Genomic DNA, 25,765 nt, shown 5'->3' with positions numbered 1-25,765 from the left:
TCTCAGATCTCCCCTCAGCCTCTGCTGCTGCAGAGAAAACAACCGAAGTTTACCCAGCCTCTTGTGCTAGCACATGCCCTCTGAACCAGGCAGCATTGTGGTAAACATCCTCTGCACCCTCTCCAAAGCCTCAACATCCCTCCTATAATGGGGTGATTGGAACTGTATGCAACACGCCAGGTGTGGCCTAACAGGAGTTCTGTAAAGTTGCAACATATACTGTTGAATATTTAACTGTCTGTCGTATATGCTATGCACTTTATGAAAACTTGTACATCTATAGAATTGTTTTATCTGTTAGTATTATGGTGGTAATATTATTTGATGTGCTGTGTGTGATATACATACTACATTTTGCACCTTGGTCCCCAAAGAGCATTGTTTCATCTAACATTTTACCGCTGAATGACAATAGTGGATGTAGAGGACAATGAGGAAGACTATCAAAGCTTTCCAGCTGGAGAAAAGGTTGATGGAATTTCATGCAGACAAGTGTGGGATGTTACACTTTGGGAGGACCAGCCAGGGTAGGTCTTACACAGTGAACGGGAGGGCACAGAGGAGTGTGGTAGAACAGGAGGATCAGGGAACGTGGGTCCATAATTCATTAAAGGTGGTATCATGGGCAGGAAGGGTTGTAAAGAAAGCTTTTGGGACATTGGCCTTCATAAATCAAACTATTGAGTACAGGAGATGGGATGCTATGTTGAAGTTGTAGAAGATGTTTCTGAGGCCTAATTATATAGTTTTGGTCACCTACCTTTGGCAAAGATGTCAATGAGATTGAAAGAGTGCAGAGAACATTTACAAGGATGTTGCTGGGACTTGAGGACCTGAGCTATAGAGAAAGATTGAACAGGTTAGAACTTTATTCTCTGGAATGAGGGGTATAATTAGGGTAAATGCAAGCAGGATTTTTCCACTGAGGTTGAATGGGACTATAGCTAGAGGTCATGGGTTAAGGGTGAAAGGTGAAATGTTCAAGGGGAAACATGAGGGAAAAATTCTTCGCTCAGGGGTTGATGAGAGTGTGAAACAAACTGCTGGCACAAGAGGTGGATGTGGGTTAAACTTCAATATTTAAGAGACATTTGGATAGGTATGTGGATGGGAGGGATATGGAGGGCTATGGTTTGGATGCAGGCTGATGGGATGAGGCAGATCAATAGTTTGGCACAGACTAGCTGGGCCAAAGGGCCTGTTTCTGTGCTGTCATGTATTATGACTCTAAACTTGAACCTGAACAGCACTTTTGATTCTGTGTAATTGAACCTCTACGTAATGTTTTTTCTATGAATTTAAGAATGAAAAGCCATTGCAGTTTATTATTGTAAATATATTCTAACAAAATTTAATCTAGTAAAAAACATCTACAAACCTCCCCTCCCCCCACACCCACTATGTGCTACTGTGAGTAGGTGAGGTGACCCTCACTCACTGACCACTCTCTGGACTGCTGTCAAAGATGCAGAAGGAAATACTCACTACCCATCCCACAATTTCTTTGACCCATTACCAGGGGCATCAGGACTGGCACTGCCAGACTGGGTAACAGCTTCTTCCCTCAGGCTGTGAGACTAATGAATACAAAAAAGCTGGATGAACTCAGCAGGTCGGGCAGCATCCGTTGAAAGGAGCAGTCAACGTTTCGGGCCGAGACCCTTCATAAGGACTGAAACAATTTCAGACCTTCGTCAGGTCTCGGCCCGAAACGTTGACTGCTCATTTCAACGGATGCTGCCCGACCTGCTGAGTTCATCCAGCTTGTTTGTACGTCTTGATTTGACCCCAGCATCTGCAGTGTACTTAGTGAGACAAATGAATACCCTGCCACCACCAAGGTCTCATCACCAGGACAGCCAGCGGTTTACTGTTTACCTGTCCTGTGCACTGCATGCACCATGAATTGTACTTTATTAATCTATTCATGGTAATGTTTTGTATTAAGTGCTGTGTGTGGTATGTTTTGTGGGTGCACCGTGGTCCAGAGGAATGTTGTTTCGTTGAGTTGTACAGTCAGATGATGATGATGGGAGCATGAATAGACTATTTGGCTTCTTGGTCTTGTCCCCGAATTGAATGTGACCATGGCTGATCCAAAAACACGACATTCTGCAGACGCTGGAAATCCAGAGTAACATACACAAGTGCTGCAGGAACCCAGCAGGAAAGGAGGCAGCTATGGACGGGGACTGCATAGCCCCCCATTTATCCAACATCCATGTGTCTTTCTGGTTCCAGCTTATGAATTCTCCGTCCAGCATACTGCACAAGCTGGGAGTCCTCTTTCCCACTTCCTGCCCCCCCCCCACTCCGCTGATGAATCAGTGGTCCTACTTACGACACTTTGCAGGTAACCATTAACGTGTGAAGTGCTTCACTTTGGAAGGTGGGATTTGAAGGCAGAGTACAGGGTAAATGGCAGGATTCTTAGTGGTGTGGAGGAACAGGGGTATCTTAGGCTCCACACTCATAGATGTCTCAAAGTTGCCACACAAGTTGATAGGGTTGTTGTGAAGCAGTTTAGAGTGTTGACTTTTATTGAGTTCAAGAGCCGGGAGGTAATGTTGCAGCTCCATAAAACTCTGGTCAGACCACATTTGGAATATTGTGTTCGGTTCTGGTCGCCTCATTATAGGGAGGATGTGGAAGCTTTAGAGGGGGTGCTGGGGAGATTTACCGGAATGCTGCCTGGATTAGAGAGGGTGCAGAGGAGATTTACCAGGATGCTGCCTGGATTAGAGAGGGTGCAGAGGAGATTCACCAGGATGCTGCCTGGATTAGAGAGGGTGCAGAGGAGATTCACCAGGATGCTGCCTGGATTAGAGAGGGTGCAGAGAAGATTTACCAGGATGCTGCCTGGATTAGAGAGGGTGCAGAGGAGATTTACCAGGATGCTGCCTGGATTAGAGAGGGTGCAGAGGAGATTCACCAGGATGCTGCCTGGATTAGAGAGGGTGCAGAGGAGATTCACCAGGATGCTGCCTGGATTAGAGAGGGTGCAGAGGAGATTCACCAGGATGCTGCCTGGATTAGAGAGGGTGCAGAGGAGATTCACCAGGATGCTGCCTGGATTAGAGAGGGTGCAGAGGAGATTCACCAGGATGCTGCCTGGATTAGAGAGGGTGCAGAGAAGATTTACCAGGATGCTGCCTGGATTAGAGAGGGTGCAGAGGAGATTTACCAGGATGCTGCCTGGATTAGAGAGGGTGCAGAGGAGATTTACCAGGATGCTGCCTGGATTAGAGAGGGTGCAGAGGAGATTTACCAGGATGCTGCCTGGATTAGAGAGGGTGCAGAGGAGATTTACCAGGATGCTGCCTGGATTAGAGAGGGTGCAGAGAAGATTTACCAGTATGCTGCCTGGATTAGAGAGGGTGCAGAGGAGATTTACCAGGATGCTGCCTGGATTAGAGAGGGTGCAGAGGAGATTTACCAGGATGCTGCCTGGATTAGAGAGGGTGCAGAGGAGATTTACCAGGATGCTGCCTGGATTAGAGAGGGTGCAGAGGAGATTTACCAGGATGCTGCCTGGATTAGAGAGGGTGCAGAGGAGATTTACCGGGATGCTGCCTGGATTAGAGAGGGTGCAGAGGAGATTTACCGGGATGCTGCCTGGATTAGAGAGGGTGCAGAGGAGATTTACCGGGATGCTGCCTGGATTAGAGAGGGTGCAGAGGAGATTCACCGGGATGCTGCCTGGATTAGAGAGTGTGCAGAGGAGATTTACCGGGATGCTGCCTGGATTAGAGAGGGTGCAGAGGAGATTTACCGGGATGCTGCCTGGATTAGAGAGTGTGCAGAGGAGATTTACCAGGATGCTGCCTGGATTAGAGAGGGTGCAGAGGAGATTCACCAGGATGCTGCCTGGATTAGAGAGGGTGCGGAGGAGATTCACCAGGATGCTGCCTGGATTAGAGAGGGTGCGGAGGAGATTTACCAGGATGCTGCCTGGATTAGAGAGGGTGCAGAGGAGATTTACCAGGATGCTGCCTGGATTAGAGAGTGTGCAGAGGAGATTTACCGGGATGCTGCCTGGATTAGAGAGTGTGCAGAGGAGATTTACCAGGATGCTGCCTGGATTAGAGAGGGTGCAGAGGAGATTTACCAGGATGCTGCCTGGATTAGAGAGTGTGCAGAGGAGATTTACCAGGATGCTGCCTGGATTAGAGAGGGTGCAGAGGAGATTTACCGGGATTCTGCCTGGATTAGAGAGGGTGCAGAGGAGATTTACCAGGATGCTGCCTGGATTAGAGAGTGTGTCTTATGAGGAGAGGTTGAGTAAACTGGTGCTTTTCTCTTTGGAGTGGAGGAAGACGAGAGGTGACTTGACTGAGGTGTACAAGATGATAAGAGGCATAGATAGAGTGGACAGCCAGAGACTTTTCCCAGGGTGGAAATGGCTAATATGAGGGGGCAGCATTTTAAGGTGATTGAAGGGGTGTAGGGGGATTTTGTTTTTTTTATACAGAGCGACCTTCCATAGGTACCACCCCTCTCACAGTGGGACTAAGTAATACACCCTAGAGTGAGAATATCACCCCTCCCACAATCCTGTGAAGAATAATGTCAGAATCTAGGGAAAAGCCCTTTGAAATGGTGCAGTGCCATTTTCCGGAGATATTCCCAGCTGGAGTGCAGAGATGAAGGGCTGAGGGCTGCTGACGAGCCCCGGCCTCGGCTGCCAAAAGCCAGCGTGTTTAATGGAGGGCGGCTCCACAGATTCAGATAATGAGGTGTTTGTTCCAGTTGCCTGGGTAGTGTTTTGTTCATCAGTAATTATCCCCAGCATGTACTCTCCAGTAACAGAGACTTGGAAATACCCTGCATAGCAAGTCTGGGCAGGTCACAACAGTTTGGCATGGCCGTAACCTGCCCGCACTTGCTCAAAACCAACCCAGCAGCCTGGGGAAAGGACACCCACCAGGCACCGGGGAGGGGTCTCCCTTCACTGACTGAGTGGCTCCTTCACAGTGACCCTCTCAGTACCACCCCCACAGTGTGACCCTCCCTCAGTACCACCCCCACAGTGTGACTCTGCCTCAGTACCACCACTCCCACAGTGTGACCCTCCCTCAGTACCACCCCTCCCACAGTGTGACCCTCCCTCACTACCACCCCTCCCACAGTGTGACCCTCACTCAGTACTACCCCCACAGTGTGACCCTCCCTCAGTACCACCCCCACAGTGTGACTCTGCCTCAGTACCACCACTCCCACAGTGTGACCCTCCCTCAGTACCACCCCTCCCACAGTGTGACCCTCCCTCACTACCACCCCTCCCACAGTGTGACCCTCACTCAGTACCACTCCCACAGTGTGACCCTCCCTCAGTACCACCCCTCCCACAGTGTGAACCTCCATCGGTACCACCCCCCCTCCCATGGTGTGATCCTCCCTCAGAACCACCCCCTCCCAGTGTGACCCTCCCTCAGCACCACCCCCCCTCCCAGTGTGACCCTCCCTCAGCACCACCCCCCCTCCCACAGTGTGACCCTCCCTCAGCACCACCCCCCCTCCCACGGTGTGACCCTCCCTCAGTACCACCCCCCCTCCCACGGTGTGACCCTCCCTCAGTACCACCCCTCCCACAGTGTGACCCTCCATCGGTACCACCCCCCCTCCCACGGTGTGATCCTCCATCGGTACCACCCCCACAGTGTGACCCTCCCTCAGCACCACCCCCCCTCCCACAGTGTGACCCTCCCTCAGTACCACCCCCCCTCCCACGGTGTGACCCTCCCTCAGTACCACCCCTCCCACAGTGTGACCCCCCTCAGTACCACCCCCCCTCCCACAGTGTGACCCTCCCTCAGTACCCCCCCCTCCCACAGTGTGACCCTCCCTCAGTACCACCCCTCCCACAGTGTGACCCTCCATCGGTACCACCCCCACAGTGTGACCCTCCCTCAGTACCACCCCCACAGTGTGACCCTCCATCGGTACCACCCCTCCCAGTGTGACCCTCCCTCGGTACCACCCTTCTCTGAGCCATCCCTCCCACAGTGTGACCCTCCATTGGTACCACCCCTCTCTGAGCCATCCCTCCCACAGTGTGACCCTCCCTCAGTACCACCCCTCCCACAGTGTGACCCTCCCTCGGTACCACCCCTCCCACAGTGTGACCCTCCTTCAGTACCGCCCCTCCCAGTGTTAACCTCCCTCAGTACCACCCCCCTCCCACAGTGTGACCCTCACTCAGTGCCACCCCCCCTCCCACAGTGTGACCCTCACTCACTACCCCCCCCTTCTAGCAGACTCAGGACTGATCTCACAGTAACTAACTGTTAACACAGCCCACGTAAAGGGTTCTGCCTTGAGTGCATTCGTGCTCGGGTATCCCCAAGAAAGAACACAGTGTTATAGAACCTGGCCCTTTGGCCCATCCAGTCCATGCCTAACCACTAACCTGCCTTGTCCCATCAAGCTGCACCCGCACCACAGCCCTCCTTACCTCTCTGCTATCGAAATGCCTCTTAAACGTTGTGATCGAGCCCACATGCACCACTTCCACTGGCAGCTTGTTCCACGCTCTCACTACCCTCTGAGTGAAGAGGCTCCCCTTCATGTTGCCCTTAAACATTTCACCCTTAACCCTTGACCTCATCCAACATCAGTGGAAAAAGCCTGCTTGTATTTACCCTATCTATACCCCTCTTAATTTTGAATTTCTTTATCAAATTTCCCCTCAATCTCCTATGCTCTAGGGAATGAAGTCCTTTCCCTATAACTCAGGCCTTAAATTCCAGCAAGATGCTTGTAAATTTTCTCTGCACTCTTTCATATAACAATTACAGCACGGAAACAGACCATCTTGGCCCTTCTAGTCCGTGCCGAATGCTTACTCTCACCTAGTCCCACCGACCTGCACTCAGCCCATAACCCTCCATTCCTTTCCTGTCCATATACCTATCTAATTTTACTTTAAATGACAATCTTATTTACATCGTTCCTGTAGGCAGGTGACCAGACAATACTCTAAATTAGGCCTCACCAACAACTTATACAACTTCAACATAACATCCCACCTGCTGAACCCTACAGACAGCAGGACAGTGTTCCAGGACTTGGCCACCGCAGGGGATGGTGGATCAGGCTGGGAATATCTAAATGAAGGAGGTTAGTTATTGGTGTTGTTGTTATGGTTTTAACATACATGTTCCCAGTCCCATGCCAGAGCCCAGGACAGCCAGCCTCACTGACCCCAAATTGTCTCCGCAGATGCTGCTCGACCCCACCTGCTCTCCCAGCACTGGTCAGCCCTGTAATGCAGGCTTAGTGCTGCTGCCTCCCACATCAACCTGCAGTGCTGACTGTGTGGAGTTTGCACGTTCTCCCTGTGCCTGCACGGGTTTGCTCCTGGTGCTCTGGTTGCCTCCCACAGGGTTAACTGGCCACTGTGAATTGCCCCATGTGTGGGTTAAGAACAGAACCACACCGTCCAATAACCCAACGATTTAACCCTAGCCTAATTACACTGACCAATTAACCTACAAAACAATACATCTTTGGAATGAGGGAGGGAACCGTAGTACCCGGTGATGGGGAGATTGTACAGACGCCATACAGCGGACTCTGGAATTGAACTCCGAAGCCTGACACTCTGAGCTGTAATTATTACACTACTATGGCACCCGGTGTCTGAGGGGAGAGGGGTGGAGAGAATAAAGTGGGATCGGTGTAAATGGGTGGCTGATGGTGATCACAGTGTTCATGGGTCAAGGGACGACTGGCATTTAGGCCCCAGCGAGCTGGAGGCGACAGTGTGAGGAGAAGCAGGTGGGTGTGAGGCAGCTCACATAGGCCCCATTTGGTGGTAGCAATGGAGTTGGGCAAGGGGTAGGGGAGCTTCCTCAGTCATCCATCACCTTACCCCCCCCCCCCCACTCATCCAGCTCTCTGCCCTTCCTTCCCTCACTACCTCAGCCCTCGGTACCCTCCATCCCTTGGCCATCTGTAATACACCAGCCCCTCAGCCTGCCTCCCTCAGTGTTGTGTCCCATCCATCCCCCTCAGCTGCCAGCCCAGGGTCCCATTCCAGACCCTCAGCCTATTTCCCTCAACACTGTGTACTTCCCATGTCCTTGTCCTAACTTCCTGCGTCCCTCCAACCTCGGACTGCCACAACCCTTAACCCCATGTCTCTCCCCCTCCCTCGGCCTAGGCTGGTTACCATGACGTCTGCAGGCCGCAGGACACCAGAATCAAAACCTCACGCCATGAAACACAAATTTTATTAGCTGACCATGGTTAGACAAGTTGCTGCAGCAAGAGGCACCCTCACAGGGGGTTACACGGACACAGATCACCTCTGTGACACCCCAGGGTGAGGCAATACACTTCATTCTTTAGTAAAAAAAAGCTCACTGTTCAGCAGTGGGTGGGGGGGTGAATCTCAGGATTCACCCCAGGGACCCGAACTCAGCTTCAAGCGGTGGGCCGAGACCTGAGGAGATGGTGGAGGGGTCACCCCGGGAAAGGGAACCCATAACAAAGCCCCTCCCTTCCTGTGGCTCCACAGAGGCAAGTAACACGGTAGATCAAGGCTGCTGTGACGTAGAAGGGGGAGGTGGCGGGGGGGGGGGGTGGGGATCCCCACCCTGCAGATTGAAGGGGAGGGTCACAATGTACCTGGGAGGGCCAGATGCTCCCCCACCATATCACTATGGGGATGAGTCCTTCAGTCCATGCTGGAGAAAGTTGTCCCGGGGTGGGAGGGAAGGGAGCGATGGTGAGGACGTAGGGCCGAGGCAGACAAGTCCCAGACACCACCAGAGAGCTCCCAGATCGGTGGGGGGGGGGGCTGCATGCAGGAGCAGTTTTGAGAGCCACTGCCCTGGGTGTGGGCAGAGATGCAGGGGACGGTGAGCCAAGGGAGAGGAACCTAGGGCAGGGCATTACCCTGGGGTTGGGGGACCGAGGAGAGGGAATTACCCTGGGTGGGGCAGTCCAAGGGATGGTGCATCCCCATCTGGGTTACACACACACTCTCCCGACCCACAGTCCCGCTTCCACCTTCCGCAACTCTTTGCCGGGAATGGTACAATTCTCCAAGGGAGCTGTGAGCAGGCCCTGGGGCATCCCTACCCTCTGACCCCTCTCGGACTGGCAGGGGCCTGCCAGAGGGTGCCCAGGGTCAGGGGAGGGTGCTGGCCTCTCCGACCAATGGGACTGGACATCACAGAGCAGGCATACGGTGTTCCTCGACTCTCCGTCGCAGTGTGGGACACCTGGACACACCCTCCACCCATGGGTACACCAGCCTAAAGCCCCCGTCTTTGACACACTGACAGACAGGAACTCGGGACAGAGACAGAGGAAGAGCAGTGGAGAAAGAACTTGCTATCCTCTCTCCAAAACCAAGCCCTCACAGGTGCAAGGTCCCTCTGAGGAGGGTCCTGTGAGAGGGAGAGGGGGGAAGGGGAGGGAGGGTGGATGTGAGAGCAGAGGGGTAAAGGAGAGAGAATGGAAAGGAAAGGGAGAGAGGAGTTGAGGGGAGAGGGTATTGAGGGAAGAGAGGTGTGTGGAGAGGGACTGAGGGTACAGAGGCCGAGGGGAGTGCAGTCCTTCCTCACAAGAGCACGCAAGACTTCTTGGCCTTGATAGGGGTAGGGTTGATGACAGCGCGCACAGCCTCGGCGAAGACATCCTTGATGCCGTCCTGGTTCAGAGCGGAACACTCCAAGTACTTGACGGCCTGGATCTGCTTAGCCAAGCCGCTCCCCTGGTGTTGTGATATGGGCGCCAGGCTCTGCTCTTTCAGCTTCCTGATGGTCTCGGGGTCACTACGTAGATCCTTCTTGGTGCCCACCAACAGCATGGGCACGTCAGGGCAGTGGTGGGTCACCTCGGGGTACCACTTGTGGCGCACATTCTCATAGGATGGGGGACTGGCAATGGAGAAGCAGATGATGAAGACGTTGGTCTGGGGGTAGGATAATGTCCGCAGCCGGTCGTACTCCTCCTGGCCGGCTGTGTCCCACAGATTGAGGCTGACAGTCCGAGAGTCCACCGTGATCTGTGCGCTGTAGTTGTCAAACACGGTGGGGATGTACTCCTTGGGAAAGGCGTTGGTCGTGTAACAGATGAGCAGACAGGTCTTGCCTACTGCCCCGTCACCCACCACCACACACTTGATGCTCTGCATTTCCAAGTCTCCTTCAGCACGTCAACAACCTGCAGAGACACCCCCCCAGGAACACCCAACAGATCAGTGATGGGACAAAGTATCAAACCGCCCCCCCCAACTCATCCCAACCACTGACCCAGGACTGCGGTCAAACCTCAAACACCACCCACAGGATGCCGGTCAGGCAGCATCCATGGAGAGAAATAGAGAGTCAACATTTCGGGCTCGAGCCCAGCACCGGAACTGGAAAGGACGTCAGAAGGTGGCTGTGAGAGGAGGAGGACAAGCTGGCAGGCGATGTGAGACCAGGCCAGGGGGAAGGGTGAAAGAGATAAAGGACTGGAGAAGGAATCTGATCTGGGAGAAGGGAAGGAGGAGGGGAACCAGAGGGAAATGCTGGGCAGATGAGGAGGATAAGGAGTGGGAGGGGAGCCAGAATGGGGAGAAATTACCGGAAATTAGAGAACTTGACGTTCATGCCGTCAGGTTGGAGGGTACCCATTCAGAACATGAGGTGTTGCTAGGTCAGTGATGGGTGGAGAATTCGCCCCGGGCCCCGGGGCAGTGAGTAAAACCACAAACACCAGACACCCCCAAGAAACACCTCATCCTCTGAAACCCACAGAGTTGCCAAGTGTAGCTGTAACACACTACTCCCTCAACACAATCATCGCTTTCGTTAATGAGCAGAGTGAACCCTGTTTGATGAGTGTGGGAGGGGCAATCTATGTTTGCCTGGGGTGGCTGATTATGGAGCAGGGAGAAATAGGACTGACAGGTCTACACCATCAGACATAGGAGCAGAATGAGGCCATTCAGCCCATCGAGTCTGCCATTCCTTCATGGCTGATTTATTATCCCTCTGGGCCCCATTTTCCTGCTTTCTCCCCGTAACCTTTGACTTACTTACCAAGAATCTATCAACCTCCACCTTAAATATACCCAATGAGTTGGCCTGCACAGCCATCTGAGACAATGGATTCCAGATTCACCAGCCTCTGTCTAAAGAAATTCCTCCTCATCTCCGTTCTAAATGGACATCCCTCTGGTCCTAGACTCGCCCACCACAGAAAACATCCTCTCCACATCCACTCTATCTGTGTCCTCTGGTCCGAGACTCCCCCACTATAGGAAACATCCTCTGCGCATCCACTCTGTCTGTGTCCTCTGGTCCTAGACTCCCCCACCATAGGAAACATCCTCTCCATAAACACTCTATCTGTGTCCTCTGGTCCTAGACTCGCCCACCACAGGAAACATCCTCTCCACATCCACTCTATCTGTGTCCTCTGGTCCGAGACTCCCCCACCATAGGAAACATCCTCTCCACATCCACTCTATCTGTGTCCTCTGGTCTGAGACTCCCCCACTATAGGAAACATCCTCTGCGCATCCACTCTGTCTGTGTCCTCTGGTCCTAGACTCCCCCACCATAGGAAACATCCTCTCCATAAACACTCTATCTGTGTCCTCTGGTCCTAGACTCCCCCACTATAGGAAACATCCTCTCCATAAACACTCTATCTGTGTCCTCTGGTCCTAGACTCGCCCACCACAGGAAACATCCTCTCCACATCCACTCTATCTGTGTCCTCTGGTCCGAGACTCCCCCACCATAGGAAACATCCTCTCCACATCCACTCTATCTGTGTCTTCTGGTCCGAGACTCCCCCACCATAGGAAATATCCTCTGCGCATCCACTCTATCTGTGTCCTCTGGTCCTAGACTCTCCCACTATAGGAAACATCCTCTCCACATCCACTCTATCTGTGTCCTCTGGTCCTAGACTCCCCCACCATAGGAAACATCCTCTCCACATCCACTCTATCTGTGTCCTCTGGTCCTAGACTCCCCCACCATAGGAAACATCCTCTCCGCATCCACTCTATCTGTGTCCTCTGGTCCTAGACTCCCCCACTATAGGAAACATCCTCTGCGCATCCACTCTATCTGTGTCCTCTGGTCCTAGACTCCCCCACTATAGGAAACATCCTCTCCACATCCACTCTATCTGTGTCCTCTGGTCCTAGACTCCCCCACTATAGGAAACATCCTCTCCACATCCACTCTATCTGTGTCCTCTGGTCCTAGACCCCCCACTATAGGAAACATCCTCTGCGCATCCACTCTATCTGTGTCCTCTGGTCCTAGACTCCCCCACTATAGGAAACATCCTCTGCGCATCCACTCTATCTGTGTCCTCTGGTCCTAGACTCTCCCACTACAGGAAACATCCTCTGCACATCCACTCTATCTGTGTCCTCTGGTCCTAGACTCCCCCACTATAGGAAACATCCACTGCGCATCCACTCTATCTGTGTCCTCTGGTCCTAGACTCCCCCACTATAGGAAACATCCTCTGCGCATCCACTCTATCTGTGTCCTCTGGTCCTAGACTCTCCCACTACAGGAAACATCCTCTGCACATCCACTCTATCTGTGTCCTCTGGTCCTAGACTCGCCCACCACAGGAAACATCCTCTCCACATCCACTCTGTCTGTGTCCTCTGGTCCGAGACTCCCCCACTATAGGAAACATCCTCTCCACATCCACTCTATCTGTGTCCTCTGGTCCTAGACTCCCCCACTATAGGAAACATCCTCTCCACATCCACTCTATCTGTGTCCTCTGGTCCGAGACTCCCCCACTACAGGAAACATCCTCTCCACATCCACTCTGTCTGTGTCCTCTGGTCCGAGACTCCCCCACTATAGGAAACATCCTCTCCACATCCACTCTATCTGTGTCCTCTGGTCCTAGACTCCCCCACTATAGGAAACATCCTCTCCACATCCACTCTATCTGTGTCCTCTGGTCCGAGACTCCCCCACTACAGGAAACATCCTCTCCACATCCACTCTGTCTGTGTCCTCTGGTCCGAGACTCCCCCACTATAGGAAACATCCTCTCCACATCCACTCTATCTGTGTCCTCTGGTCCTAGACTCGCCCACCACAGGAAACATCCTCTCCACATCCACTCTGTCTGTGTCCTCTGGTCCGAGACTCCCCCACTATAGGAAACATCCTCTCCACATCCACTCTATCTGTGTCCTCTGGTCCTAGACTCCCCCACTATAGGAAACATCCTCTGCGCATCCACTCTATCCGTGTCCTCTGGTCCTAGACTCCCCCACTATAGGAAACATCCTCTCCACATCCACTCTATCTGTGTCCTCTGGTCCTAGACTCCCCCACTATAGGAAACATCCTCTCCACATCCACTCTATCTGTGTCCTCTGGTCCTAGACTCCCCCCCCCCCCCCCCACTATAGGAAACATCCTCTCCATAAACACTCTATCTGTGTCCTCTGGTCCTAGACTCCCCCCACTATAGGAAACATCCTCTCTACAAACACTCTATCCGTGTCCTCTGGTCCTAGACTCCCCCACTATAGGAAACATCCTCTCCACATCCACTCTATCTGTGTCCTCTGGTCCTAAACTCCCCCACTATAGGAAACATCCTCTCCACATCCACTCTATCTGTTTCCTCTGGTCCTAGACTCGCCCACCATAGGAAACATCCTCTGCGCATCCACTCTATCTGTGTCCTCTGGTCCTAGACTCTCCCACTATAGGAAACATCCTCTCCACCTCCACTCTATCTGTGTCCTCTGGTCCTAGACTCGCCCACCACAGGAAACATCCTCTCCACATCCACTCTATCTGTGTCCTCTGGTCCGAGACTCCCCCACCATAGGAAACATCCTCTGCGCATCCACTCTGTCTGTGTCCCTCTGGTCCGAGACTCCCCCACTATAGGAAACATCCTCTCCACATCCACTCTATCTGTGTCCTCTAGTCCTAGACTCCCCCCACCACAGGAAACATCCTCTCCACATCCACTCTATCTGTGTCCCTCTGGTCCTAGACTCCCCCACCAAAGGAAACATCCTCTGCGCATCCACTCTATCTGTGTCTTCTGGTCCTAGACTCCCCCTCTATAGGAAACATCCTCTCTACAAACACTCTATCTGTGTCCTCTGGTCCTAGACTCCCCCCACTATAGGAAACATCCTCTCTACAAACACTCTATCCGTGTCCTCTGGTCCTAGACTCCCCCACTATAGGAAACATCCTCTCCACATCCACTCTATCTGTGTCCTCTGGTCCTAGACTCCCCCACCATAGGAAACATCCTCTGCGCATCCACTCTATCTGTGTCCTCTGGTCCTAGACTCCCCCCACCATAGGAAACATCCTCTGCGCATCCACTCTATCTGTGTCCTCTGGTCCTAGACTCCCCCATTATAGGAAACATCCTCTGCGCATCCACTCTATCTGTGTCCTCTGGTCCTAGACTCTCCCACTATAGGAAACATCCTCTCCATATCCACTCTATCTGTGTCCTCTGGTCCTAGACTCCCCCACCATAGGAAACATCCTCTCCACATCCACTCTATCTGTGTCCTCTGGTCCTAGACTCCCCCACCATAGGAAACATCCTCTGCGCATCCACTCTATCTGTGTCCTCTGGTCCTAGACTCTCCCACTATAGGAAACATCCTCTCCATATCCACTCTATCTGTGTCCTCTGGTCCTAGACTCCCCCACCATAGGAAACATCCTCTGCGCATCCACTCTATCTGTGTCCTCTGGTCCTAGACTCCCCCACCATAGGAAACATCCTCTGCGCATCCACTCTATCTGTGTCCTCTGGTCCTAGACTCCCCCACCATAGGAAACATCCTCTCCACATCCACTCTATCTGTGTCCTCTGGTCCTAGACTCCCCCACTATAGGAATCATCCTCTCCACATCCACTCTATCTGTGTCCTCTGGTCCTAGACTCCCCCCACTATAGGAAACATCCTCTCCACATCCACTCTATCTGTGTCCTCTGGTCCTGGACTCCCCCACTATAGGAAACATCCTCTCCACATCCATTCTATCTGTGTCCTCTGGTCCTGGACTCCCCCACTATAGGAAACATCCTCTGCGCATCCACTCTATCTGTGTCCTCTGGTCCTAGACCCCCCACTATAGGAAACATCCTCTGCGCATCCACTCTATCTAGGCCTTTCAATATTTGGTGGGTTTCAATGAGATCCCCCTATTCTTCTGAACTCCTAGTACAAGCCCTGGTGCTCCTCAACATTTTACTCCCCACAGCCTTATGTCCCTCACCTTCACGGCCTCCGACTGACAGCGGCATTCTCTGCACCTCCCCATCATTGCACCATCAGCTCGGGAAATCTGTGCCAAACCCCACCCACCCTCCTGATTTGAATTTTGTGCCATTAGTGACTGCGGGTTCCTCATTTTCATTGAATGTTCTGCGTCATTTTCGACTCCCCCGAAGGAGGCCAGTTCTACTTCCTCAGCAGTTTCCCAACAGAGAACAAACGAAAGCTGCAGACTCTGAAAACCTGCAACTACAAAGTGCTGACTACACTGTATGACACTTAAGCCGCATGTAAGAATAGATCACAGTGTGACCAGCTCCCCAGACCCAGTTGTGGTTGCAGCCCAGTTCAGAGAACACAGAACTACAGCACAGTGCAGGCCTTTTGGCCCACAATGTGATGCTGAAATTCCATCCTACTCTAAATCCTGTCTCTAAGAATCCTCTCCAATAGTTTGCCCACCATGAAGTAGGACTCACTGGTCTATAATTCCCAGGATTATCCCTACTCTGTTTGTTGGCCACCCTCCAGTCATCTGGTACTGTTCCTGTGGCCAGTGAGGATGCACAGCTCATCGCCAGAGGTGCAGCAATCTCTTTCCTTGCTTCCTGCAGTAACCTGGCATATATCCCATCTGGCCCTGGGGACACAGCTCTTTCTTTAACGTTGACATGTCTTACCAAATCATCGCTGTCCTCAGTCGTCAAGGTCCCTCTCACTGGTGAACACTGAAGCAAGGTATTCATTAATGACCTCCCCTACCTCCTCCAACACCAGGCACCTGTTTCCCCTTCTAGCCCGGTTGCTCCCACCCTCCCTCCAGTAATCCTCCTGTACGTTTGTACATGCCAAGGCCTTCTCATGCCCCCTCTGTCCATTCTTAACCTGTACCGAGTGCCCTGCATGCTCTAGAGCCCTGTCTGATCTTTGCTTCCTAAACAGTAAGTAAACTTCTTTCTTCCTCAGGAAGTTTTATTTTCTCTGACCCCACCCTCTGCACTGTTCTCCATCTCGATTTTAATCTTTGCCTGTAAACCAGTAACTTCCATGTCCTTGCACCCATTTCAGCTGAATCTGATCAGAGAAGCCGGAATCAGAGGGTCTGACAGGACTCATGACATCGGATATGTAGAACAGAGAACTCTACAGGCCCTTCAGTCTACGATGTGGTGCCAACCCTTTAACCTGTTCTTAGCCCTCCATTTTTCTATCATCCATGTGCCTGAGTCTCTGAAATATCCCGAATGTATCTGCCTCTACTACCATCCCAAGTACTTCTCATACACCCACCCCCCCCAGCTCTCCTACTGTAAGATCACACACCCACCACTGTGTAAAAAAGCTCCCTCTGGCATTCCCCTATACCTTCCTCCAATCATCTTCAATTTATGCTCCCTTGTGTCAGCCATTTAGAGTCTGGGAAAATGTCTCTGGCTGTCCACTCTGTCTATGATTCTCATCTGGTTCACCTCCATCAAGTCACCTCTCATCCTCCTCTCGGAAGAGAAAAAGCCCAGCTCATTCTACCTCTCCTCACAAGACACGCTCTCTAAACCAGGCAGCATCCCAGTAAATCCCCTCTACGCCCTCTCTAAAGCTTCCACGTCCTTCCTATAATGATGTGACTAGAACTGAACACAATATTCCAAGTGTGGTCTGACCAAAGTTTTATGCAGCTGCAACATTATCTCCGGGGTCTTGAACTCAGTCCTCTGACTAATGACAACCAACACACCATACACCTTTTTAACCACCATATCAACTTGTGCAGCAACTTTGAGGGATCTATGGACATGGCCCCCAAGATCCCTCTGTTCCTCCACACTGCTAAGAGTCCTGTCATTAACCCTGTATTCTAAGGTCCTGTCATTAATCCTTCAAATCCCACCCTCCAAAACGAATCCGTTCACACTTTTCTGGGTTAAACTCCACCTGGCACTTCTTAGCCCATGTTATGACACAACTCTTCTCCAGCTGGTTCAGTCGTGTACTGTAGAGAACATCTGGTACAGCTGCAAACATCAGCATCCCCACCCTTCGCACCCCCTGTATCCCTCACCAGCAAATAGTTCCCCAGGCTACACATGCAAAATGCTGAATAGTGTACCCTGGGGTATGGACAGAGAGCCACACAACAGGAAAAAGGCTCTTCGGCATTGGATCAGACTGAGCTAGATGCCCATCTGAGACAGTCCCATTTGGCCCTCCTCTATACCAGAGGTCCCCAACCTTTTCTATGCATGGACCCCAGGTTGAGAACCCCTTCAACCTTTCTGTGCAAGGCCCTTAACACAGGAGATTTTGCAGATGCTGGAAATCCAGAGTAACACACACAAAATGCTGGAGGAACTCAGATTAAGGTCTCAGCCCAAAACGTCGACTGTTTATTCCTCTCTGCAGACGCTGCCTGACCTGCTAAGTTGATCCAGAATTGTGAATGTGTGTGTTACACTCAAAAAAGTTGTTATTGTACCTGTCTCAACCACCTCCTCTGGCAGCTCGTTCCATAAACCCACCACCCTCTGGGTGAAGAAGTTGCCCCTTGATTTCCTATTAAATCCCTCCCCTACTACCTTAAACATGTGCCCCCTAGTTCTAAATTGTCTAACCCCACATGATTTTATACCCTCCATAAGGATATCCTACGATCTGCGCTCCAGCAAGCGGCCCTACCCTATCCAACCGCTCCCTGTACACACAGGTCCTCCAATCCCCATGAGGCATCAGAGAAGAGTTCGGCCCATCAGGCCTGCTCAGCCATTCCATCATGACTGATTTACTATCCCTCCCAACCCCATTCTCCTGCCTTCTCCCCATAACCTTTGACGTCCTGACTGATCGTGAGCCTATCAATCTCTGCTTTAAATATACCCAATAACTTGGCCTCCACAGCTGACTGGCAATGAATTCACTGATTCACCACCCTCTGGCTGATGAAATTCCTCATCTCTGATCTAAAGGGATGTCCCTCTATTCTGAGGTTCTGCCCTCTGGTCCTAGACACCCCCACTATAGGAAACAGCCTTCCAGGCCTTTCAATATTGAATGGGTTTCAATGAGATCCCTCTTCATTCTAACTAACTCCAGCATATACAGGCCATACATTAACCCTTTCATTCCCAGGATAATTCTCGTGAACCTGCTCTGGACCCTCTCCAATGCCAGGACATCTTTTCTTAGACAAGGGGCCCAAAACTGCTCACAATACTCCGAGTGTGGTCTGACAAATGCTTGATAAAGCCTCAGCATTGCATCCTTGATTTTATATTCTAGTCCTCTCGAAATGAATGCGAGCACTGGATCCCCACCCATTCCCCAAGATGGGGTGAGTGAGACTGGGCAGAGTGGCAGTGCGTGACAGAGGTCAAGGAGTTGGGGCAAGTTTCAGTCTGACGGTGACGTGGTGGAGACAGGTGCAAAGCTATGGTACGGAAGTGAGGACAATGTGAGAGCTGGACAACATCATCCCAAGGGAACCCTGAGATCTATTGTCAGTTCAGCACATCGATGCAGTCACAAAGAAGGCACAGTAGTGGCTCCACTTCATTAGGAGTTGGTATGTCACCAAATTCTCCAGCAGACTACTGTGGAGAGTAGTCTGACTGGTTTTATCACCATCTGGAATGGAGGGGCCACTGCACGGGATCAGAAAACCCTCCCCAGGGCCAAAGACATCTTCAAAAGACGATGCCTCGGAAAGGCGATGTCCATCATTAAGATTCCCCATCACCCAGGACATGCCCTCTTCTCATTGCTACCATCAGGGAGGAGGTTCAGTAGCCAGAAGACACACACTCAATGATTCAGAAACAGCTTCTTCCCCTCCCCCATCAGATTTCTGACAGGCAATGAGCCCGTGAACACGACCTCACTGTTTCACTCTTTCTACTCTGCTTACTTTTTGTTTATTTTTCATATAACGCCCTCCCTGAACTATTCACAGAGCCCCCTCCCTCCCCAAACTATTCACAGAACCCTGCCCCCCTCCCAAACTAATCCCAGTGCCCTCTCCCTCCCCAAACTAATCCCAGTGCCTCCTCGCTCCTCAAACTAATCCCACTGCCCCACTCCTTCCCACACCCTTCTGTTGTTCCCTAAAACTTATCCCGCTACCCTAATCTCCCCTTTTAGTTGGGCCTATGGATGACAGAAAGATGGAGGGCTATGTGGGAGGGAAGCATTGGATTGATTTCAGAGCAGGTGTAAAAGGTTGGCACAACATTGTGGGCCAAATGGCCTGTGTTCTATATGTCAATGATAATATACCAGATTCTGATACTTGATTTTGTACTTGTAAATCTCCTGGCACTCTCCCAGGCTGTGTGATTGAACTTCCTGCACAACCAAGGGTTAACATTTTCCACTTCACTACCTCTCCCACCCCCAGGGGAAAGATTCCCCCCCACCACCACTACATTCATTGCTTGCTTGAGAGTTTGCCTGCCGTTCCTGCTCTTGATTCCCAGCCTAGAGAGAGCAGCAGCCTCATAGTCCTGTTACCCCATCCTCAGCAGCCATGGTGTCAGCCAGGCCAAAAACTCTCTGTTCAATCAGACCTCAGTGCCAATGACCCCAAGCTGAGGGAAGGCAGCCAATCGGCTGAGGGTTCACTGACCCCTCCTCTGCTGGAATAGGAGTGGAGAGGGAAGTGTCTATGTCCATGATTTCTACATCTCACTGCGCTCAGCTCGTACGCAAACCATCGGCCCACAGCGTTGAGCCAAAGTCATGAAGAGAGAAAAAATAGCTTTCGTTTGTCACATGTACATTAAAACATCAAAACATAGAGTGAAATGCAAGAGTGTCTGCAGGAAATCCAGAGCAACACACGCAAAATGCTGGCGGAACTAGCAGGCCAGGCAGCCTCTATGGAAATGGATAAACAGTCAACATTTTGAGCTGAGACCCTTCATCAGGACTGGAAATGAAGGGGAAGACGCCAGAATAAAAAGGTGGGACGGCAGGGATGGGAGGGAAAGGACAATAGCTAGAAGGTGAGCAAGACTGAGAGAGCGAAATGCATTGTTTTGTGTCCGAGGATGTGCAGGGGGCAGCTCACGGTTGTCACCACATAGCATGTTCAGAACTCACTAACCCCAACCTGTACATCTTTGGAATGTGGGAGGAAATGCACACAGTCACAGCAGAGAACACAGAAACTCCGTACTGACAGCGATGACTGACCCCCAAATGGTGTGATCGGTGCTGTCAAACTAATCACTACTGTGTCACACAATCAAAAGCCCAGCTCAACTTAACCCTTAATAACAAGATATTAAGAGGAATAGACAGAGTGGACAGCCAGCGCCTCTTCCCCAGGGCACCACTGCTCATTACAAGAGGACATGGCTTTAAGGTAACGGGAGGGAAGTTCAAGGGGGATATTAGAGGAAGGTTTTTCACTCAGAGAGCGGTTGGTGCGTGGAATGCACTGCCTGAGTCAGTGGTGGAGGCAGATACACTAGTAAAGTTTAAGAGACTACTAGACAGGTATATGGAGGAATTTAAAGTGGGGGGTTATATGGGAGGCAGGGTTTGAAGGTTGGCACAACATTGTGGGCCGAAGGGCCTGTAATGTGCTGCGCTGTACTATTCTATGTTCTACGTTCAGAATGTCCATTTTCTGCTCAGTCACGTGTCTTTCTAACAGCCTGGTAGATTTCCCTATTGTACCGGCCATTGCAGTAAGTATTCGACTGCCAGCACCCGAGTTCAGTTCCCATCACTGTTGCTATGTTCTCAACGTGACCACGTAGGTTTTGTCCGTGTGCTCCGGTTTCCTCCCACCGTGCTCAGGGTTAGTAAGTTGTAGGCATGCTATATTGGCTTTGTGGTAGCATGGCAACACGGGGACTGACCCCAGCACATCCTCAAACTGTCTTGGACACATTGTAATGGATGTTTTCTTGTATATGTGATAAATAAAGCTCATCTTTCATATCTGCCTCTACTCCCACCCCAGGCTCCCTCCACTCTCTGTGTAAAAAAACTTGGCCCTCCCATCTCCTTTGCAATTACACTGTCATCTTAAATGCGTGCCCTCTGGCGTTAGACATTTCAACCCTGGGAAACAGATACCGACTGTCTACTCCGCCAATGCACCTTACAAAACCTCCGTCTGATCTCCCCTCAGCCTCTGCTGCTCCAGAGAAAATCAGCCCAAGTTCGTCCGACTTCCTGTCAACCAGGCAGCATCCTAGTGAACCTCTTCTGCCCCTCTCCAAAGCTTCAACATCCTTCCTATGGTGCGGCAACTAGAATTGTACGCAGTTCTCCAGAAATGACCTAACTAGAGTTTTAGAAAGCTAATTTATGCAGGAAAGTGACACTGACTGTAGGTACCCCTGAGATGTGGACATGGACACTCATACAGACGTGAATCCATTCAATTCATCCTCTGGCCTGCTCCCCATCCATTTTCCCCAGGTCCCAGATTTCCTTGTGCCAAAATTCCCAGCCCCCAGACCGAGCTGCCAACCATCGCAGGCAGGGCAGAGAGGAAAGGTTCTCGGACAGAGTGTGCCCTTCCCCCTGGGACGGGTTCTGGGGAGCAGGCAACCCCAGAACATGGAACGCGGAAGTTGGGAAAGCCCATTCCTGGCACAAACTGAGGACGAGCTCCACAATTGCATCAGGCGGAGAGATCGGAACCAGGTGTCGAAAGTGTTAGCCAACTTGTCACTCCTGTCAGTGACAGTGACAGCTTCCTGTTCACACTGGGTGAGGTGGGGGTAGTGAATGAGGGTCAGGGTGGGGAGGGAGTGAGGGAGGGGAGTGGAAGAGGGTAAAGGGGTGAGGGGGAGAGAGAGGAGGGGAAGAGAGGGGAGGGTGTGAGAGAGGGGGAGGGGTGTGTTGGGGGAGTGTGGTGAGGGGGGTGAGTGGGGTGAGTATGGTGAGAGGGGTAAAAGGAGAAGGGGTGAGAGGAGGGGAGAAGGATGGGGGAGGGGAAGAGGTGGAGGTAGAGGGAGTGGTGGAGAAGGAAGGAGAGAGATGGTAGGCGAGAGGAAGAGGAAAGAGTCCGCCTGAACATCCCAAAATTACCAATCGGCTGGAATCGTTAATCCTTCTTCCTCCATCTCCCACCCCCACCCCCACCCCGACCCTCCTCACCCCTCCCGCTCCGCTCTCACGATTTCACCAAAACTTTTTACGAAGATCTGAAAGTTTTATAAAGTTTGCGCGGGTCCGGACTCCCCCGGGTCCTCGCGCCCGTCGCCGCCCCCTGCTGCCCGCGCTCCCTCCGCAACACTTCCCCTCAGCTCATGTCTCCCCTCCAGCCCCATCCCTGACCCCGACCCCGACCACCACCCCATATACCGCTCCCTCACCTCGCATCGCCTCCGCTCTCCGCCGGCCCGTTGATCGAGGAAGTGTACGCCCGCGGAGGAAGTCGCCCCAGTGACAGCCCCCAGGAAATGGCGAGGCCGGGAAACCATTAAAAGGGCAACGCGGCTGCTCCTCGTGGGGCCCACCGGGGCAGGGACGGTGAGAGGGAGGGGAGGGGAAGGGAAACGGAAAGAGCAGTGGGGAGGAGCAAAGGGAGGAGGAGGGGAGGGAAAAAGTGAAGGGCATGGTGAGGAGGTGGGGTGTACAAAAACCTTAAATATTAATCAATCCTGATCATCTTGTCAACTTTCCCACATTATGAGAAGGCTATCTGAGTATCAAAGACTACCTCTGACATCCCTCCAATGCTTTCCAAATTATGGCCATTCATAAAAGCCATTTCTGTCCTGGGGAAAAGGTCTCTGACTGTCCACTTGATCTATGCCTCCTGTCATCGCACACCTCCATCAAGTCACTGAACAGAATAGTCAAGGTATGGTGAGACCAGGACCCAGTTCCACACACGGGGATTTGCCCTCCAGACCCTTCCCGTCCATGTACTTAGGCAAACTTCCCTTGTATTCTGAAATCAAACCCAGAGCCACCACTTCACTCTGGCACACCCTCACCTCCCTCTGAGTGAAGAAGTTCCCTGTAAACATTTCACCTTTCACCCTTAACCCAATGACCTCCAGTCTAGTCTCACACAACCTGGAAAAGCCTGCTTGCCTATACCTCTCATAATTTTCTATACCTCTGTCAAATTTCCCCTCATTCTCATACACTCCAGCGAATAAAGTCCAAACCTATTTGCCCTTTCCCCATAACTCAGGTCCTCAAGACCCAGCAACAATACATCCTTGTAATTCGAGGGTCCTCTTCACAGTCAGGAGCACACAATGTCTGTGGGTACAACTGGGGCTTTTCCTGGAATGGTAAGGACCACAGGGGTGTGAGTGTGTTGTGGACTGAAGTGACTGTATAATTGTAAATAATGTGTGTTGTCAGGTCTTCCATCGGTCCGGGTCCTAGCTGCCAGGGCAGTACGATATGGAGAGCAAGCACGTAGCAAACTCCCCCTCCATGCATCTGATGAACCCAGCCACCAGTTAGCAGTGTACTCGTGTAGGACTGCCACGGGGACTCCAGATCCAGATTTTTACTGCCAAAGCCTTCCCCATGTGTGGGTGTTGAGATCAGAGTTTTCCTTCAAAATGAGCTGCCAACCACGGCTGATGAGCCCCATCAACCTGCCTTTGCCCCTTTTCCTGTCGGTAGAAACAGTTCCACAGAGCTTAGTAGCTAATCCACATGTAAAGACCAGGGTTTAATAGGTTGGTTGTTGTTATTCAGTCGTTAAGTCGAGACAGGCAAGTAGGTTACCAGGCCTTTCTTCTCCGCGGTTACTGCTGCTGCCCAGGCTGGGACCCGGCTGGATTTGAACTCAGGACCATCTGCCTTGAGGTCCAGAGCCAATGCCACTACACCACCACCATTGAATAGGCAGTGGGAGCTTATCCCCACCACCCCTGCCCCGACTATGACAACTTTAAGGAGCCTGGTATTGCAGAGTACTGAAGTGTTGAACTGTAATCACTGAATAAACTTCCTTTCAAAAAGATAAAAAGTATTATCACTGTTAGTGAAGGACGCACATCAAAATCAGAGTTCACTGAGAATTAACCTTACGGATTGTCAGCAGCAGAATCAGGCTTGTTAGTAGTGATATATCTTGTGAAGTTTGCTGTTCTGCAGCAGCAGTACAATGCAAGGCATATTAAAAATTACTGTAAGTTACAGAAGTGTGCAAAAGTGAAATAACACAAAGGTGTTCATGGACTGTTCAGAAATCTGATGGCAGAGGGGAAGGAGCCATTTCTAAAACCCTAAGTGTGGGTCTTTTGGCTCCTGTACCTCTCCCCTAATGGTACCAATGAGAAGAGGGCACGGACTAGATAGTGATGGATACTCAGTGGTGGGAGGCTAGTGCCAGTGATGGAACTGAGTGAGTTTACTGGAGTCTCCAAACCAGGCGGTGATGCTCTCCACGGTACAAACTTGTCAGTTGTTAAGTCGAGACAGGGTTTTCATGGCAATATATGGAAGTAGACATACCAAATCTCCCGAACTCCTGATGAAATATAGCCTCTGCCATGCTTTTGTCATGATCGCACCAATGTGCCGGGTCTGGGAATGACCCTCAGAGATGTGGACACCTAGGAACTTGAAACTGCTAACCTTTCCATGGGTGATGACTAGCGTGTGTTCCCTCAACTTCCCTTCCTGACGTCCACGATCAATTCCTTCAGCTGACTGGTGTTGAGTGCCTGCTTGTTGCTGTGACGCCACACAGCCAGTTGATCTATTTCACTCTGTAATGCCCTTGTTTGTGTGATGTATGGCCCCAAGGCAGGTGCACGGTTTGGGCTGTTTTTGTGTGGGAGAACTTCTGGAAAAGAGGAAAAGAGTCAGAGTTATGGTGAAGTACAGCACAGAAACAGGCCCTTCAGCCCATCTAGTCCATGCCAAAACCATTTAAACTGCCTATTCCTAATGACCTGCACCAGGACCATAGCGCTCCATATCCCTACTATCCATGTACCTATCCAAACATCAGTTAACCTTTGAAATTGAGCTCACATGGACCACTTGTGCTGGCAGCTCGTTCCACACTCTCACAACCCTCTGAGTGAATCATGTTCCCCTTAAATTTCTCACCTTTAACTTTTAACCCATGACCTCTGGTTGTCCCGCCCAGCCTCAGAGGGAAATAAATGACTGCTTGCATTTACCCTATCTATACCATTCGTAACTGTGTGTACCTCTTTCAAATCTCCTCTCAATCTTATATATTCAAAGGAATACAGTCCTAACCTATTCAGTCTTTCCTCATAACTCCGGTCCTCCAGACCTGGCATCATCCTTGTAAATTTTCCCTGTACTCTTCCAACCTGGTTTACATCTTTCCTGTAGGGAGGTGACCAAAACTGCACACAATACTCCAAATTAGACCTCACCAATGTCTTCAACATAATATCACAACTAATGTACTCAGTAAATCCATTTACTAAAGCCAATGTGTCAAAATCTTTCTTTACAACCCTATCTACCCGTGAACATACAGTCAGGTGGACAGTGATGGGTGAGAGTGCGGTCTGATGTCCAGTCAACATACAAAGA

At 51.3% G+C, this 25,765-nt stretch overlaps 1 protein-coding gene across 1 annotated transcript; it reads right to left on the bottom strand.

Moving 5' to 3' along the window:
• Positions 1-8,217: 8,217 nt before the first annotated feature.
• LOC140727128 (rho-related GTP-binding protein RhoG) lies at positions 8,218-22,740 on the bottom strand. Its single transcript, XM_073044424.1, has 2 exons — positions 22,588-22,740; positions 8,218-10,176 (listed from the first exon to the last, which is right to left on the bottom strand). Exon 2 carries the CDS (start codon positions 10,145-10,147, stop codon positions 9,572-9,574), a length of 576 nt encoding a protein of 191 aa, XP_072900525.1. The 5' UTR covers positions 10,148-10,176; positions 22,588-22,740; the 3' UTR covers positions 8,218-9,571.
• Positions 22,741-25,765: the final 3,025 nt, after the last annotated feature.

The sequence above is a fragment of the Hemitrygon akajei genome, chromosome 4 (assembly GCF_048418815.1).
Source record: "Hemitrygon akajei chromosome 4, sHemAka1.3, whole genome shotgun sequence".
Lineage (NCBI taxonomy): Eukaryota > Metazoa > Chordata > Chondrichthyes > Myliobatiformes > Dasyatidae > Hemitrygon > Hemitrygon akajei.
This window is presented reverse-complemented; position numbering and strand designations above follow the sequence as displayed.